Genomic DNA, 17,755 nt, shown 5'->3' with positions numbered 1-17,755 from the left:
GCACCGGCCGGGGGCAATCAAAATCAACCGGCACTCTCAGCCCTGGTCTCGGCCAGCGTCATGTTCTTTTCCACATCGGATACCCTTTATGCATCCATGTGGAGGGGGGATTATGGTGTATAATACGGCCTAACAAGAGCCACGCCGGTACACAAGAAGAAGCCGATACAGAAAATTTGTGAAAGTTACTTGCGCAGAATATACGCTCAAAAGTACATCGGAGCCCATACCACGGCATAGACTACGCTGGGGGCAAATTGATGGGGCATATTCTGCACCGCTGACCAAGTCAACATACTGAGCAAGGTCAAAGATGTCCACAACAAGTCAACGACTTATACAGCCTAGCCGATGCACCCATCGGCTGTTAGCTGGGTCTCGGCGTGACAACTAGTCGCCGGGACATATATCCGCGTACTCATATCCAAGACCCCTCGGCGGTGAGTCAACATGGCCCGCCGGCCTCGCCATAGGTCCCTCGGCCGAGGGGGTAGATCGATCTTTCCACCCGCTAGCCACTTGGCCACTTGGCCACTACGTGACAAAAGGCGAAAGCCTATAAATACTCCTCAACCTTCATTGAGGAAAGGATCTAAGAAACGTAACCTAAATACACTATTCATCTGGTAATATCTCCCTTATCTCTCTACAATAGATACCTAGCCAAGTAACGCAGCTTAATCCTTTAAGTTTACTGACTTGAGCGTCGGAGTGAGTACGCTTGGCACACAGCCAAGCCCTCAGTTCGTTCATTGTTGCAGGAGAGGCCGAAAGGGACAATAGAAGCGAGAAGGGTTCAACCCAAGACATTATTCTACAAGCCACGGGTGGTAACGATACTTGCTCTGGAATTACACCCGGAACAAAAGGTTTTTAACAGTCAATTTTATAGTGAATTTTTTTTTATTAAAAAAGCTCATTATCAAATGATTAGAAAGTTGATTTTATAACAATATATATTACATCATAATTACTCGTATATTTAAGAGATATTATAGAGAAAAAACGAGAATATTAATACCCGTATAAAGTAATGGAGGAGGTAGGAGATTTACATTCGTAGGATAGTTTATGCAGAAAATATGACTTGAGTTGATGGATAGTTTACTTTTCATACCATGTAAGATATACCATGTAAGATATGAAAGGTTAATTTATATTGAATGAAATTACAAAGGTTACGAAGGTGTCCTTATATACAGTATACTAGATTACAATGAATAGGAGAACTTTCCTAGATAAATAATTTCCTAAATAGGTAAGACGAAATGTGGAAATATATAAGATTACGGTAAAGTGGTAAACTATGTACAAAGAAAATATGAATTTCTAGATACAGGAATACATAATATAAGGAAAGGCTCCGATTTAGACAATATTTCTAATTTACATGAAGAGAAAATATACTATGTACATGGTTGAGACATGTTTTTAGGAGGAGCATACATGGTTTCATATTATTACTCATTAGTAGAATTGTACTAATAAGAAAAATAAATGTGATGGAGTTATAAATGAGTCCGTCACCAGGTAGAGTGAATGTGGTCACCTAGACTATAAGATGCATAGAATCAAGCATGTGATTTTGTGACGATTCACATTCGATTTAACTAATGCTAAAAAGATACTCCCTCCATTCAACTCCACTTTACAAGTATTCTATTTCCGTCCATTCAACTCCACTTTACAGGTTTCCTTATTTGGACATGTAAAAGACCTTTCTATCCTTATTGAAAATCTATATTTACAAAAAATGCCATTCATACCCCACACAAATCCACCATAAAACTCACCTTTATATTTTTTTAATATCTTTAACCCCACCATTCCCTTTCCCTAGGTACTTTTAATAGTTTTTTTAATCCGTTTCTTAATACCCGCGCAAAAAGCAATGTTGCAAAGTGGAGTTGAATGGAGGAAGTAAGTTATAAGACTTCATCAACTTTAACCGTTGTAAACAAGACTTGTTTAAACATAGTTTAAGGTGATAGGGATGCAACTACGCACCAGTGCACCACGACGTCTGAAACACACTCAAAAATATTGACACTCTGACGGAAAATAAAGTGTGAAACACATGCTCATGTATAAATGCAAGAAATATGAATTATAAAGCCAATCCTCAAAGGTCAGAAGTTGCTGTCAAAAAAAAAAAAAAAAAAAAAAAAAAGGTCAGAAGTCAAAATTGGTGACTTCAGGACTCGATGAGTTTTATTTTTATAGCGACTGAAAATGTTTAATGTTGGTATGAGATTATGTTTACAATTTAGAGATCCTCTCTAAGATTGTAAATGATTTGAGCCGATTCGTAGACTCCCCGGAATCAATTCGATCAAAACTTGACTCGAAATCAGTCAACTGATTTCGAGCCGAGCATGATCAAATCCGAGCCGATTTCGAGCTTAGTAGAGCTCTGATTGGAAACTCGTTTAGACTCGTTTTATTATTTTTATTATTTAATTTTAGTATTTTGCAACTTTTCTTTTTTTATTGAATTGTTATTTTACCATTATGATTATATTTTTATTATAATTGTAAAAAGTTTTACATTTAGTTACTTATCTTAAAACAAATTTATTTAAATGTGAAAAAAAATTACGAAAATAATGGATAAATAGAGCTCGAGCCTATTTTGAGCCGATTCCGAGCTCAAGCTCAAACTTCCGAGCCCACCCGAGCTCGAGCTCAAATCGGCTCGGTTGCACCCCCTAATCCTCTCCATTTCCCCTCGTTGTCGCTAATTAACGGGTGAGATTTTATTTGAGGAAAAAACAGACAGTCGAGATTGAATGTGGCGGTTGACAATTAGAGAATATGGAGATTTTTTACATATCTAGGTCCTTTTTCAGTTTTATTTCATCATTTTAATGTTGCCGCATAGTTTATATGAAATATCACCTTTTACTTCGACAATGTGTTAATTTTATTCACGCTGGACGGTAATTAAACAGCACCAGAATTACCGCCCCCACACCACGGGTATGTTGTTCATATTATGTGCTACTATTATGCATTTATTGGTAGTATACAGGCGGTGTAGCATACAAGAAAAGCAAAAATCTTCACTATCATGCTATTTGAAGAAGGAATTCTCGAGATCGTTCGCCTTCTCAGCTGCAATTGCAGCTTCCTCCCTTCCAACCGTCATGTAACCTTTCTCCTGAAATACAACCGTCAACAGGAAAAAAAAAAAATGAAGTTATCTCCTATTACTCTAGCACAAATTAAGTTAAAGAAGTTTGTTATAGTAATAGAGACGCGTACCAGCAGACGCCAGAGAAAGGGTACACCATCTCTTTTCCGAAGTCGTCTCTCAATGACCTCGATCACTGCCAATAGCACACGTCATGTTTATTGAACGGTAATAATCTTGATCATAGAATAATTCATTGTTGTTAAGAATGAAGTTGAACCTTTTTCAGCTTGTCCGGTGTTCAGGAGCAAAGTGTACCATACTTCATTGAACACATCGAGTTGCTCCTCAGACGCTCCTATTGCCTATCACAGAACACAAAAACCAACATAGTAGTTTACTATGGTAAGAAGTAAAAAAAGACATTTTGAGCACTTTTAAGCGCTCTTAATGCTAGAGGATTGTTCCTAGTTAGAGCTGGTAAAAGCTAACCTGACTCCACCCGCCCGAAACCCGACCCGATATAACCCGAAATTGGGTGAATCGGAACCGACCCGACCCAACCCGATAACTGACAGCAGCCTTATTTTTTCCAACCCGAACCCGACTTGAACCGACCCGACCATTGACCCGATATTTTCTCAACCGACAGATGACCCGACACCGACCCGTTAATGACCCGACCCGACTTCCCACCCGTTGACGACCCAACCCGAAGATGACCCGATATGAACCGAACCGACCCGAACCCGTCACCGACCCAACATAAACCGACCCGATTTGACCCGACCCGCTTTGACCCGACCCGTGACCGACCCGAGTGACCCGATTGCTAAATCCTAGTCATGGACTATTATGCTGAAACAATGGATTCCGGAAATACCTTGCAATCATTAGCATCAAAATCAGCGCCAAATAACTGTAGTGCTTGCATGTCGTTACCCTTACCATACTCGTATAACGCTTCAGCTAGCTGAGCAAACAATTACTTCTTAATTAGCCGGATATTATTCAAGCACCAAAGCTAAGTCAGTGGATAAAGAGACAGATAATATAAGGGAAAAAGGAACAGGAAAACGACATACAGAGAGTCCCCTTTGCATCAGCTTCCGTTTCTTCTCGTTCATATTGGACACTCTACAGAGTGAGAGAGTTCAAATGAATGGAGGACAACATTAGAAAAATAATATGAAAAGAAAAGCCACCAAATTCTTACCTGACCCTCAAACCGTCAAGTAACTGTTGGGCTGCAGAAAGGTGATCAGTACTCGCTATGGCCCATAATATGAATAAATCAAGCTGCCACTCTGAAAACCAGACCGCCTAAACATGTCCAGGAAACGCTTAAGATTAGTTAATGTACATGTTCCGATGAATGTACCATAAGAATAAGATTCAGAGTAGACACTGAAACAGTCTCTAAGTCAGTCACTTCTCCAGTACACGGCTATCAATACAACAAAAAGAGCATCATTGTAGGGCCGCAAAGGCTCCTGTCAACAGTGAGATAGCGACTGATGTTTGTAACCTGACCCATGTGTATACAACATAGAGAAGCTGTTTCTGGACAACCCATGATACGCAACTGGCGAAACAAAAATACTCCCAAGAAATATTCTACTACTCAAATAGATTAGATGGCAGATAACAGAGGTGTTCAATGAAAAAGGAACTCAGTAATTCTAATTTCTAAGTATTTTTCCCATATGCGGCATGTCACGGGAGTGTAAGAAAAAAACAAGAATTTTGAAATAAGTAAAGACGGGTAAAACTAATACAGACTCCACATCAGTTTGCCAGTTAGTAGTATGTGCTACTGTACAACCGTGCAAGTGCAACAAAATCCTGCACATATTCTACGCTATGCTGTTCAGGTGAAAATTGTTATGAATATCAATACTATATATTAATTCCAGAAACCAAGGGACTTCAATGTAATTAAAGAAATCTATACAAATTAATTATACTATATAGTTTTAAATTGATAGCACCGTGTGATGGACCTGATAAAGGGACCTCAATGTAAATATTATATAGTTTTGGTTAAAAGTATAATATAAAGATGCCTTGATGAAGAATATTTATGGAAATTACATTAAATTAAAGTAATTAAATTTAGAAAATACAAGAATATAGTGATTTTCCTTAAAATTAACATGCCCCACTTATGGAATTAATTACTATCATCATAGAATTATAAATTAAATTAAATGTAGTAAAAGTAATAGTAGCAGCAACGAAATTAATAAAATTAACGGTATTAATGTGGGAGTAGTGACAGATATAATAATGATAGTGGGAGTAGTAAAAGCAACTACGAATGTAGTGAAAGTAACAGTGGTAACAATGAGAAAAAGTATGAACGATTAAATAACCAATCGACTCAAGGAAATATTTTATTTTATTTAAATATAGACCGGATAAAATTAACGGGAATAATGAATTTAACAGAAAAAAATAGAGGAATTAGTAAAAGAAACAATAGTAACCACGGGGTAGTGAACGTAATGATATTAAGAAAGAATGTCGTGAAAGTAATAATATTAATAGCGGGGTAGTGAATGTGTTTCATAATTTGAAAATAAAATTTTCATTTCATCGTAATTACAAGATATGTCATAGAAAAACATATTACAAATAGTAAAAGTATGAGTTACACAACTCCAACATAGTTTATTTCATTGAAAATAAAATTTAACGGTAAATAGAGGTAGCCCGGGCGAAGCCGGGCACCAAAACTAGTTCTATCTAAAACACAAAACCAATAACTCACTTGATCTATCAAAAGCTCTGCCAGAGTCTTTAGGCGATTCTGAGAAGCGCTGTTTTCACCCCGTACATGTAATCTCAGTAGCAATCCCAAAGCATTTACGTAAACCTGTAGCAGGTATAGAATAATGAGAAAATATATATACTGAAGCAAGGAAAATTGAATAAAAGTGAAGATGACTGAACCTCTGGACGCGCTGCATCGGGTTTATCTAGTTCATTCATTATGCAACAGTCATAGATATCTAGTACTCTTTCAATAGGAGAATGGCCTTCCAAGTAGCACAAGGCAACGTGCCACCAATTGTGTGTGTACCTAAATATTGACCACAGACCACCTCACATTAAGACATGGATATTTAGAAAGACAAACCAAATAAATCAGCACGTCTCAATGACTTTTCTAGTACTGCAGCATAGATAGACGGGAAGGTTAATACGCACATAAATGAAGCACATGAAACCCATGAAGGAGAGCAATCTTCCATGAACTTTACAGCTTCAGCAAAATGACATTCAAACTGCAGAACATGGCACAACTGAAATAACAGAAGCAAATGAATCAGTCTACATGACATCTTAGAATTTGCAGCATGTTACCTACACTATCCAGAAATTATATACAACGGGAGAACTTTTAAGAAATTCTCTCTGATATACGAGTATAACATTACCCAAGTGCCAGCTACCTCCCATGGTGAGGAGGGGGAGGTCGTATGTAAACACTCTTAACACTGTGTTGAGCCATTTTGATTCAATAGTTAAATCATCTATTATGGAGTACTTAACACTGTCCTTGAAGAACCTGCTTCCATAAATTTTCAGACAACTCATCACACTGGCAGACGACACGAGAAAGCATACAAAAGAAGGCTAACAGTACAGCTAGAAAAGGAATCGAAGTTCAGTCAGAATCAAATGCGATCACATACTTGAACAAACTTCTAAAAAGATATGACTCACACAATGTTGCGCCCAAAAGTCTAATTTGTTGATCTCAAGTGCAGTTCTTGAAGCCTTTTCGGCATCCTCCATGAGGCCGAGTTCCAGTAAGGGAAAAGCAAGCATACCATATACATAACTTTCTCCTTCATTTTTGGGTAGAGCCTACGCAATTAAATGATGTTATTCATCCAGCGGATATGTGTTCTCTTAGTTGATTAAATTAAAGCCTCTAAAGTTTGTCATCTAATGACAAAGTACCTGTTGGACTAGCTCGAGAGATGGATCTGCTTTTCCCATGTAAAAACATAGTACTTGAGCTCTCTTCAAAGAGTTCAGGTCTCTTGGAAATTCTGTCAGTAACTGTCAACCAGATAGCATGAGATACAAAGACACGTATCAGTTAGTTGTGTGAAGTCAGTGAACATTGAGATAAAAACAAACGATCGGAAACATCAAGCCATCAAACATCACTACAGCTCTAATGCTAATGACTAATTTACCGACCTAAATGCTGATCGTGTATGATAATGACTAATAACCTTAAATCATCGTTTCTAAAACTCTTTATTAGAGCAAAAAAACTCTACTTCCCTAATTCCTACCTAAAATTCCAAATTTGCATGATAGAGTACGAGGAGTACAAACTTCATTTCAGAATAATACATCCTTCGTATAGTATACTCCGTATGATGGTATGCACTACTATGCAGTATGAACATCTGTATTAAGTAAGATTCCGAAAATAAAGCCACAATTTCACCTGGGAAATGCGGGGACCAAAGAATCTAATCAAAAACTTTGAAGGATTGATCCACTATCCATAAACTAATCCTTTTCACTAGCCACTAGACCAATAAAAGCATTTTTTGGAATTCCGATAAAAGCATAAGAATCATTCCCCCTTCCCCCCTCATCCCTTCATGTGATAACAAATGACGAAGTGCCATATAGTCAAGGTCCAAACGAAAAAGATCTTAACCTACTGGTTGAGAAGGAGGTACTGCATACGCTAGGTCACAGGTTCGAAAATCCCTTCCCCTATATATATTACTTGCTTTGTGACACCTTTGGCGACAAAAAAATATAGTCAGGTGGTCTAACAGGTCGATACATACACAATTGTACACAGCCTAACAATTTGTTTCAACTCACTCACTCAATTTGGCTAATTCATAACAAACTTATCTAATCAATAAGTAGAAATTGTACCTTGAAATGCAAACTCAAAGCAACATCATCATCCCTATCATCCAACATCATGTAAGAAACAGCATCAAACACAGCTTTCTCATAATCTGTTGCTTTATCCTATATAACATCAACCCACATAACCATATCAATTCAAACCGACAACAACAATAACAACATTACCCTAGCGCCTCAATAGTTCCCGCAAATTGTGGTTTAAGGGGGTCAGATATACGCAGCCTTACCCTTGTGTCAGCCACACAAAGAGACTGTTTCCAAATTCAAAACAACAACAATATTACCCCACTGCCTGAATGGCTCCAGCAAATTACGAGGCAAGGGGGTCAAATGTAAGCGGCCTTACCTTACCCTTGTGTCAGCAACACAAAGAGGCTGTTTCCGAATTCAAAACAACAATTCCATTAAAAATGAAAATAGAGAGATGGGTTATTACATAATTAGATTTTGCAGCTTCAATAAAGTTTGCAACTTTAGAAGAATGAGTAGAACACAAGAAATGGGCAGCCAAAATATTTGCCAAGACACAATTTTTATCATGAATTTGAGCCTCCAATATAATTGACCTCTTTCTCCCATAACTTAGCACCTTCATTTAAACATCAATCACAATACTAATCAATCAACCAACTAATAAAACAAGTCTTGCTTGTGACGGGCACAAACTTGCAACGTCTCACACCCCTTATCATTTAAATTGGTTGTGAGACGTTACTAGCTTGTGATCGTCACACAAGTAGGAAATTGTAAAAATAAAAAATGATGAGAAAACCTGGTGATAGTAAGCATTGATAGCAGAAATGCAGTGATCAGATGAAGTATTAACTTGATAACCCCATTTATCTAATTTAATTTCTTCAGTAATTCCCATAATTAATTTTTTACAGGATTATTGATGAAGTTCACTGCTTGTTTGGTGTGTTTTGTTCTTCAGTTGGGGAAAATTAATTTAATTGTTTTTTAAATTTTGATATTTTTGATGGATAACATATTATAACATGAAGGTGACATAAGAAGATAGATATATGTGTCAGTGTGTCACTGCATTCATGCTGTTTTGTGTTGTTTTGTTTTGTTGTTGAGTATGGTCCAATTAGTTGTGACTATTTTCAATTAGCCACAATATTAGTCAATCCTACTTGTTAATCATCCTGTGAATCATATTAGTAGCCGCTTTATACTAAGAAAATACTCCCTCCTATTCTACATAATCCTCCCTATTCATGGGGCACCAGAATTAAGGAGGGAAATTAAAATAAGGTAAAGTATTGTAGTGGGGTTTGATAATTGGAGAGAGGGAAGGTATTGTGGGGTATTATTGTGGGTGAAGTGATTAAAATAAGTATTGTTGTGGGGTAAGTTGATTAAAATAAGTATTGTTGTGGAGTGAGGTGGGGTATTGTTGTGGGTAAGGTGATTAAAATAAGTATAAAACTTTTCTAAATAAGGAAATATGGAAGGAATTGTGAATAGATGAAAAAGGAAAGAGGGAAATTTATGTAGAATAGGAGGGAGTATATAGATTATCGTTTTACAAGTTAAATTATTATAATAATATATTTATCGTAATTTAGTGGTTAAGATGAAAATATCATGATAATACATTAGAGGTTTATTTGACTCAAAAAGAAATATGAGTAGTTTTTTTTTTTCAATTGGTCTCTCTTGTGATGGGTTACCATTTGTGACGGATATTTTGTGAGATAAAATGGTAACAAAATGGGTTAGTGGAGAAAGGGGACTACATGAATAGTGTTGCAAAGAGAGAAAAAGTAGGTACATTGTGAGGTAAAATGGTATCCGTCTTCAGCTTGTGACGGATATGTCATGTCTTCAATGAGAATTTGTGTTTTTTTTATGACTAAAAAAAATGATAAATTTGTTATGAATTATCCAAATTGAGTCATGAGTCATGACTCATGACTAGTCACTCTCGTGTCATGAGAAATTGGATGCGGTGGAGGACATTGCGCAATTACTGTATACAATATATATTTGAGAGGAGCCCAAGACAACAAGTTGGGGATGTAGCTCAAATGGTAGAGCGCTCGCTTTGCATGCGAGAGGCACGGGGTTCGATCCCCCGCATCTCCATTTTCTGTTTATTTTTTTAGGCTTTACTCTCTAAGCAACAGCTTCTATCGCAATACTACTGTACTAAGCAAGCTAATTACGTTGAACCATAAATATTGCTCATTTTTTTATTAAATTATCGTGGATCATAATGGACGTATCGAGTATAGCGAAAAAGCTTTTTTTAAAATAAAAATAAAGTAAAAAATCTCAAGTTTTTGCATCAATGCCAGTTATGCAAACCTACTTTTATTTCCGACTCCAAACTACTCAGCCATGTCGCTCTTTAGTGAAGGATGCATCTCAAAGCCGGTTTGGTCTTTTGTCAAGAGAACTCAAAACATACAAAGACTAACACACAAGTTCATACATAGCCAAATTAATAAAAGTAGGTACATGAAGAGCTTAAAAACATAAAAACATCGATCAATTCCTGTGTTTTACAATCTTCTCCTTAAGCTCGCTCTTATTAGCACCAACAAGCCTATCTATCTCCTTTCCTTTCTTAAATAACACGAACGTCGGCATTGCATCTACCCCAAATTCACTTGCAACCTCCTGAAAATCAACAATTCAACAACTCTTTAGTATATAAACTTTCGGTTGATATAGTTCTTTCTTAGGTAATCGACTGGTTAACTTAATACGAGTACTTGCTAAACCAATTAATTGAGTTCGGGGCATGGGGCATGTACCGAAAGCTCATCCACATCAATCTTGACAAAATCAGCATCTCCATATTTGAGTGAAAAAGCTCTGAACACCGGCTCCATGTATTGACATGGTCCACACCAGGAAGCGTGGAAGTCGACCACCACCTATTCACCCAAAAACGCAAAAAAACAACTGTATATAAAATAAGATACAGGAAACCACAGAACACAATATAAAAGACGGTTTTACAATAAGATATGTTGAAAAAACAGTCAAACATTGGCACCCCAAAATTTAAATAAACTTGTAATAATCATGAACAGGAAACCGCAAAAAAACAATATAAAAGACGGTTTTACAATCCTGTCAAACACTTACACCCCAAACTTCCAAAAACAGGGAACTAAAATTATTACCAGTTTGTCTGATTTTTTAGACGATTCGAAGAAAGATCTCCACTCATCTAATGAATGAATCACAACAACAGTAGGTAACTTGCCACGCGACGAGAAGTGGTTGCCCATTCTACAAACAACAGCTGCAAAAGCTAATTTAGACCGGTTTTTGTTATTCCTGAAGTTACCATGTTAAGGCGAAAAACAGGGATTTATATTGATGTATGTGATTCTCACAAGCAACATTGATTCTTTAGTTCAAAGTAGTATCAGATGCTTTGGGTCATAGAAATTGACATTAATCTTAGTTTATACGAATTGTTGCGAAAAATAGTGTTTTGAAGCATATATGCTTTTGAATATTAGATTAATAAACAGCACATCAAATATTTTGACAATTATGAAACACATCTAACTAACAGCCAAAACAGAATTTGTACTTAGTTTCTGTAGTTATCAACTTATCAAGTATTATGTATATATCGTCGTTTTCGATTCCTCTATTCCTCTAATCTTTCAATAGCTGATGTCCAAAGCATGATATGGAAATGTCAGATGTATACAACCTTATCGTACACTTTCAATGTAGAGAAACTGTTTCCGTATGACACCTAATATTCAAGAATAACACGATTTGAAGCTTCATATTATAAGGTTTTGTACCAAATACATGATGAAAAAAAGTTATTAACCAATTATTCAACAAACTCAGGACTTGGATTCAAAACCTGACCCGCCCCGACATCAAAATTATCTTTACTAGTAAAGTCATTAAGTCGAAATCAATAGCGTCACCAGATCACCATGTAGCATAATAACAGTAGCCAGTTTTCTACAATTAATCGCTTTCGAATAGTGGATAATGTACTAAGTACATACATAAAGTATAAAGCTTTGGCTGCAATTATGAGCAGCTAGTTTTTAAGTATACTTTATACAGCCGCAGATAATTATATACACCTAACTAATGTATTGATTATAAAAATTAGTATAAACACGCGGTATTAAGACGATAAAAAAAGAACAATAGTACGTATTAGTAGGCATCTTTGACTAATATACAAGCTTTCCCTTCAATTCTTCTTAACACACTCACTCTCAAAAGCAAGAGCAATTGTGTATATTTTAGGTAGCCAAATTAGCAATCGCTATCGGTAATATATATAATCGGAGTTTAAACCCGTCGATAACGGAATATAATAAACAAGAATTTAATTGCAAGATTACCAGAGTTAAGCCTCGGATTCTATTGTACCATTTTTTATTTTTATTTTACTACAGAAGAAACTTCACCATTAAGCTACCGCAAATTTTAATCAAACGTATGCAATACTGTAAAGAACATATATGCTCTTTAATAAATTTATCTCCTGAGAATCCAATTCAAAGACTGCAAATTCTTGTCAAAAAGAGAAAGAGTGTTGTCAAATTGCGAAAACTTTCACTGTTACAAAACAGATCTTACCTTCATTCGACTCCCTCGCAAAGTCTGCCCATAGCATAGCTCAAACTGCTTCAACTTTCACCTTGACTGTACCTGTCAATCTATATTATTCCGAGTTAGCTCGGGACACAAAACTCCTGACCTAACATGTCATGGCACTTAAACACTACATTTTCGGTCAAAAACAGAATCTGATCTTACAGCTGATTCCGAAAAACAGGAACATTGAGAAATTCCCACACAGATTCAATAGCGCACAGATATTTCCGCATAAAATGACTTCAGAGTTCTTCCAAGTTATATTAGAAATACTTCGGCAAAGAACCACCATATTAGAAATACTGAGCTACAAAACAGAGTGGGATTCAAAACGATGAATTCATAAATAGAGCCTAGAATTCTACTACGCACATACGAGTATCACAACCCATCAATGAAAAATTTGTTCGTGCTACGATGCGGCCCCGACGTTCTCCTGGGAGTGGTTGCTGTGATCTCCAGATGAATTGTTGGTGTATCCACCACCACCATTGCCATTGCCATTGCCACCTCTTCCACCTCGTCTATTGTAGTAATTGTTCCTAGGATAGTAATTATCATGGTACTGGCCACGACCGTTCTGGTAGGTCCCATTTCCCCTGCCATTCCCCCTGCCTCCTCTGCCATTAGGGTAACCCCTTCGACCACCACCACGACCGCCACCTCTCGGGCCTCTCCGGTTACCGTACTGCTGCTGGTCTTTGAAGTCTACATTGCTGTAGCCGTTCTCTCCTTCTGTATTCTGAGACTGTTCTTGGTCTGTCTGTGATGGAACAACTTCAGGGGGATTCTCTGGCTTCAAATCATCCTGTGAAACAAAAGCAACACAAATTATATTAGTTTCCTGCGAAAGGGTCCCGCACTCCCGCCTATGGCAGAGCAAGGGGGATAGATATACACAAGCACAGACAATCTTGCTTTACACTTGTGTTGAAGAAAAAGAGAGCCCTTTTCGAGTAGCCTAAATCAAGAATAGAAGAGACCACAACCACTACTTTGAAATGTAAGAAACAGACATAGTTCAGTGAAACTTTTGCTTTATTCCATTGTATTTCAAGACTGAAGGATAATGAGCCTTTGGCTCCATTGAAAAATGGAAAAACTATTCTTCCACAAAACCAAAAAAAAGAGGAACTGACCTTCTGAAAGACCTCGACGTTACTAGACTGTTGTCCAGCTGTTTCATGCCCTTCGGAATTCCCAGCATCTTCCTCCTGCAATTGTTCGACAAGATCAATGAATATATAATGCTGCTAATATGTATATTGCAATGAAAAAGCATCATCATCATCAAAATGAACGTACAGCACAAAATCGAACTCGTGCCCAAATTTGAAACTGAACTCACAGAAGCCTACCCAAGAAAATCCCAATAGAGTACAAGTGCCTACAGTCCTACACTCAGTAGCTATTAAGTGCGAAAAAATTTTGATTTTGAAAATTTCCCAATTGCTCTTGCACATGCACACAGTCCGGATAAGACTGTTGCTTGATATTGTCTTTCACCCGGAAACAAAAAAATTAAAGAAAACAAAACAAAGTACCTCAGAATGACATTTTTCACTGCCTATAACTATTGTTTTACAAAACTTTTGTACCACATACCTCAAGGCACAAACACATACGCATTTACACACTCACAGTCAATTGCCAACAAAATAGTAAGTTCAGCAGCCATTTGTTGGAATTGCAATATTATAAAAAGTGGATCACCGTCTTGAATAACTCAGAGAGCATATAGAAAATCTAACATTCTTCATCCATTATCTTTCATGTTGGATAAAATGCAATTTTGTAAAACAGAACATAAACAGAAAATGTCAGCACACCAGTTCTGCCGACAACAACAACAATATCAGAGCCTTAATCCCAAAATGCTTTGGGGTCGGCTGACATGAATCATCGTTTAGAACCGTCCACGGGTGAATGCACACCTCAAAATGCAAAAATATAGAAAAGGAAAAGTGAAAAACAGAAGGGGAGTGAAACAAAATACAAAAGCCAAGGTAAACTTATAGGTTTTAAAATCGAAGTCTGGATTTCTTTTATAAAAACTTAGAATTTAAATCGCGAATAAAGATTAAAACGATTTTGAAAACCGAAGTAAACCTTAAGGGTCCGAAGTACAACAGTTCTGCCGACAATCAGGAAAAAAAAAAGAAGACGGCTCTGGCAAACACTACAAAAGTAGTTTCAAAGTGGTACAACACTCATGCATATGAGTTACGAATCGATACACAAGTATCAGTTTGCAATTTGTTAGTGTATCAATTTGCCGTGTTAAAGTCGGCTAAGTTAGCGAATTAGGTTAGAGGTGCATATTAAGGAAAACGATAAGAAGATAAGAGCAGTTATATGTGGTGCTAAATCAATAAGAACGGTAAAAGGGGCACCGAAACTCAAAGCAAAGGATATATTTTTTTTTTTGGTACATAAGAGGGGCAAAGCAAATGATATATGAAGATACTTTTGGATACCCTATAACATCATTATTTAACCTCTCAGCCAAACATTACAATCACATCACAGAAAAAAGTACTTTATGAAAAGACAATGAAACATGTGAACAGGGGACTATAGGTCTATAAACTTGAGTAGTTTAGTGGTTAGTGGTTTTACCGTTTCCTTATATTGCTCAGTTGATCCCTCCACTTCCGCTTCCGCTTGAGCAGGCACTTCAACATTCACCATGGACTCTTGTGTTGGAACCTGGAACAAACCAAAGTTTCCACCAGCAGCAGCTGCTGCAACTTCTCCTGCACCCCTCATCTGCGGTGTGGCGGTTAAATACCCCGAGGAAATAATCTTGTTCAACTTTGCTCTCAAAGCAGCATCTACAACACAACAAAACCTCAACTTTTCAAATTCTAAACACAGTCAACCTTAATATCATCACAAATCAAGAAACTCCCAGATTCTACAGCCAATTAATCCTATACATACGGACATAATCAACGAGCTTATCTCATTCTACAAACAATCAGCACCTTAGAACGTCAAAGATGAACACAATCAATTAACCAGAAATTGAAGTCGTTGATTCTCCAAAGACCAAACCATTCAAATTAACATACAAACACTTTTAAACCAACTTAAACATTCGTCAAATCATTCAAATTGAAGTCGTTGATTCTCCAAACCATTCAAAATTTCAAATTAACATACAAACACTTTTAAACCAACTTAAAAAAGTTCGTCAAATCATGAATGAGACTAAGAACTACTTAATATTCATCAAACAAACATTAACAATACCTCAACTTTCAAATTTTAAAGATAATCAGCCTAAACAAGATAATCAACCTAAACATCATCACTAACTTTCTACTACAGTAGAACATACCTGTGGTCAACTATAGTTAACTCCAAATTTCAACAAATACAGTCTTCTCTATTTTTTCCGACATTCAAGTAAGCGATACAAACAACCTTAAAATTTGTTAGATCGCATAATAAACTAAAGTTACTCTATCTAATCATGAATAGCAATCAGCCCCTCGAATTCTACAATCAAACAAGCAATGCAATCAGCAATATGACCGCAACAAAATTACATGTGACCAGCAATATGACCGCAACAAAATTACATGTGACTGAACCTTCGTCAAACAAACATTAACATTCATAATTTAATCACGAATTACACTAAAAACTACTAAACATTCGTCAAACAGACTTTAACATTAGCCAAATCACAAGCTTTAATATTCGCCAAATCACAAATTAGACAAACAAACTATCCATAGCAAAACGAAACGAAAACGAAAGAGAGTAAGATAGAAAATTTTACATGTAACATTAGTCTGAGAATCAATAGGCTGATCAACATTAGAACGCCACAACTTAGCATGTTTCAAACACAAATCAAGCGCATTCCGATGCGAAAGCTCAGAATTAGCAGGTCTAGCAATCATCAACCCTTGCAAAGCCGAAATCAAATCCAAATCACGTTCAACAAGCATATCACCATCAACAGCATCATCAGTAACAATATCATAAGTCAAACAACTTCCACGCTCAAGTGTTTTAGTATACAACGTAAATTCACTCTTCAAATCAAATAAACTCCCGAAATACATCAAATTGACGAAATCCTCCATTAATTTGTCTTGCTTGTGGTATTCGACGGAGAGTTCTTCGTCGACAGCGGCGGAGATAGGAGCGCGAAGTTTTTCGAGTTCGTCAATGAGCGCTTCGACAACCGGTTTAGAGCGAACGACTTCGAGTTGTTCGGAATTTAGGGTTTTGCCTTGAGAGAGGGATTGTTCCATTTGAAGGATACGAGTGTGTTTTTTGCGGAGAGCGCGGATGCGTTTAGCGATTACGGTTAGGGTTGGACCGTCGGAGGTTGTTGATGTTGCCGGTGTTGCTGCTGGTGGTGTTGCGGCGGTTGTTGTCGCCATATTTGGGGGTTTAGGGTTTAGGAGGAGGATGGTGTTATTGGAGAGACCTTGATGGTGAGGCGTGAAGGGTTAATGATCTATCGGTATTTATAGTCTTATAGATGAGGGGAGTCCAATGACTAATAGGGAGCTTCTAGTGTGTTTTTGGATCTAGTGTGTTTTTGGATCCGATTCGCGTTATAACGATCTTACAAAAGACTTTGGCCCGTATTTAAATTCTATTTTTTTATTTTTATTTTTATTTTGATAAGTTAAGAAAACTAGATTATCTCAATCTTAAACTCTCTATAATTAACTAAAAACTTATAAGACTTTAAATGAATAAGAATTGATGATATTAGATTATTATCGGTATTTAATTATTTATAGGTGGGATTGTGGAGGGGGTGAGGCTATGATTAGAAGCTTAATTGGAATTGTATGTTTTCGAATCTATTTTCACTCTACCAGTTTGGAAAAAAAAAATTGCCATTATTTTTCGGGTAATGTGGATTATGGGCATTGTTGTCATTTTTTTTTATAATGATGACCGTTAACATGCAAATAAGACCGAAGTAAAAGTGGCTCAAGCCGAAATATCACAAATACCCCTCTCCTCGGAGGCCAGGACCATCACAAGGGTCCAGGAAGATTATAATCGAAATACTTTTTATCTGGCTTTAACTTGGATCAAATAGTTCATGTTGTTGTTGTT

At 36.9% G+C, this 17,755-nt stretch overlaps 3 protein-coding genes and 1 non-coding gene across 4 annotated transcripts; 1 reads left to right on the top strand and 3 right to left on the bottom strand.

Moving 5' to 3' along the window:
- Positions 1-2,899: 2,899 nt before the first annotated feature.
- On the bottom strand, positions 2,900-9,133 carry LOC141644209 (uncharacterized). Its single transcript, XM_074453678.1, has 14 exons — positions 8,826-9,133; positions 8,490-8,642; positions 8,057-8,155; positions 7,106-7,207; positions 6,866-7,009; positions 6,347-6,441; positions 6,089-6,218; positions 5,907-6,011; positions 4,350-4,456; positions 4,219-4,270; positions 4,017-4,106; positions 3,414-3,498; positions 3,265-3,329; positions 2,900-3,160 (listed from the first exon to the last, which is right to left on the bottom strand). The coding sequence occupies exons 1-14, from the start codon at positions 8,922-8,924 to the stop codon at positions 3,074-3,076; spliced, it is 1,413 nt and encodes a 470-aa protein (XP_074309779.1). The 5' UTR covers positions 8,925-9,133; the 3' UTR covers positions 2,900-3,073.
- A 941-nt stretch (positions 9,134-10,074) lies between these two features.
- TRNAA-UGC (transfer RNA alanine (anticodon UGC)) lies at positions 10,075-10,147 on the top strand. The gene has a single exon. It is a non-coding gene; the product is annotated as a tRNA-Ala (tRNA).
- A 264-nt stretch (positions 10,148-10,411) lies between these two features.
- LOC141644208 (thioredoxin-1-like) lies at positions 10,412-11,378 on the bottom strand. Its single transcript, XM_074453677.1, has 3 exons — positions 11,197-11,378; positions 10,822-10,944; positions 10,412-10,684 (listed from the first exon to the last, which is right to left on the bottom strand). The coding sequence occupies exons 1-3, from the start codon at positions 11,302-11,304 to the stop codon at positions 10,553-10,555; spliced, it is 363 nt and encodes a 120-aa protein (XP_074309778.1). The 5' UTR covers positions 11,305-11,378; the 3' UTR covers positions 10,412-10,552.
- Positions 11,379-12,844: 1,466 nt separating this feature from the next.
- On the bottom strand, positions 12,845-17,192 carry LOC141644207 (uncharacterized). The gene is made up of 4 exons (XM_074453676.1): positions 16,449-17,192; positions 15,278-15,492; positions 13,798-13,872; positions 12,845-13,466 (listed from the first exon to the last, which is right to left on the bottom strand). Exons 1-4 carry the CDS (start codon positions 17,059-17,061, stop codon positions 13,071-13,073), a joined length of 1,299 nt encoding a protein of 432 aa, XP_074309777.1. The 5' UTR covers positions 17,062-17,192; the 3' UTR covers positions 12,845-13,070.
- Positions 17,193-17,755: the final 563 nt, after the last annotated feature.

This window comes from Silene latifolia, chromosome 2, assembly GCF_048544455.1.
Source record: "Silene latifolia isolate original U9 population chromosome 2, ASM4854445v1, whole genome shotgun sequence".
In the NCBI taxonomy this organism is placed as follows: domain Eukaryota; kingdom Viridiplantae; phylum Streptophyta; class Magnoliopsida; order Caryophyllales; family Caryophyllaceae; genus Silene; species Silene latifolia.
The sequence above is the reverse complement of the archived record's forward strand: the minus strand, read 5'-3'. Positions and strand labels throughout refer to the sequence as shown.

Coding starts and splice junctions, on each gene's coding strand:
- LOC141644209 (XM_074453678.1), bottom strand. CDS start 8,924: ATGGGAATTACTGAAGAAATTAAATTAGATAAATGGGGTTATCAAGTT. Junction 7,010..7,105: donor CTCTCGAGCTAGTCCAACAG/GTACTTTGTCAT, acceptor TTAATTGCGTAG/GCTCTACCCAAAAATGAAGG. Junction 3,161..3,264: donor CCTTTCTCTGGCGTCTGCTG/GTACGCGTCTCT, acceptor GTTGTATTTCAG/GAGAAAGGTTACATGACGGT.
- LOC141644208 (XM_074453677.1), bottom strand. CDS start 11,304: ATGGGCAACCACTTCTCGTCGCGTGGCAAGTTACCTACTGTTGTTGTG. Junction 10,945..11,196: donor CTAAAAAATCAGACAAACTG/GTAATAATTTTA, acceptor TTGGGTGAATAG/GTGGTGGTCGACTTCCACGC. Junction 10,685..10,821: donor TTGATGTGGATGAGCTTTCG/GTACATGCCCCA, acceptor GTTGATTTTCAG/GAGGTTGCAAGTGAATTTGG.
- LOC141644207 (XM_074453676.1), bottom strand. CDS start 17,061: ATGGCGACAACAACCGCCGCAACACCACCAGCAGCAACACCGGCAACA. Junction 15,493..16,448: donor TTCTCAGACTAATGTTACAT/GTAAAATTTTCT, acceptor GTTGTGTTGTAG/ATGCTGCTTTGAGAGCAAAG. Junction 13,467..13,797: donor ACGTCGAGGTCTTTCAGAAG/GTCAGTTCCTCT, acceptor TTTGTTTCACAG/GATGATTTGAAGCCAGAGAA.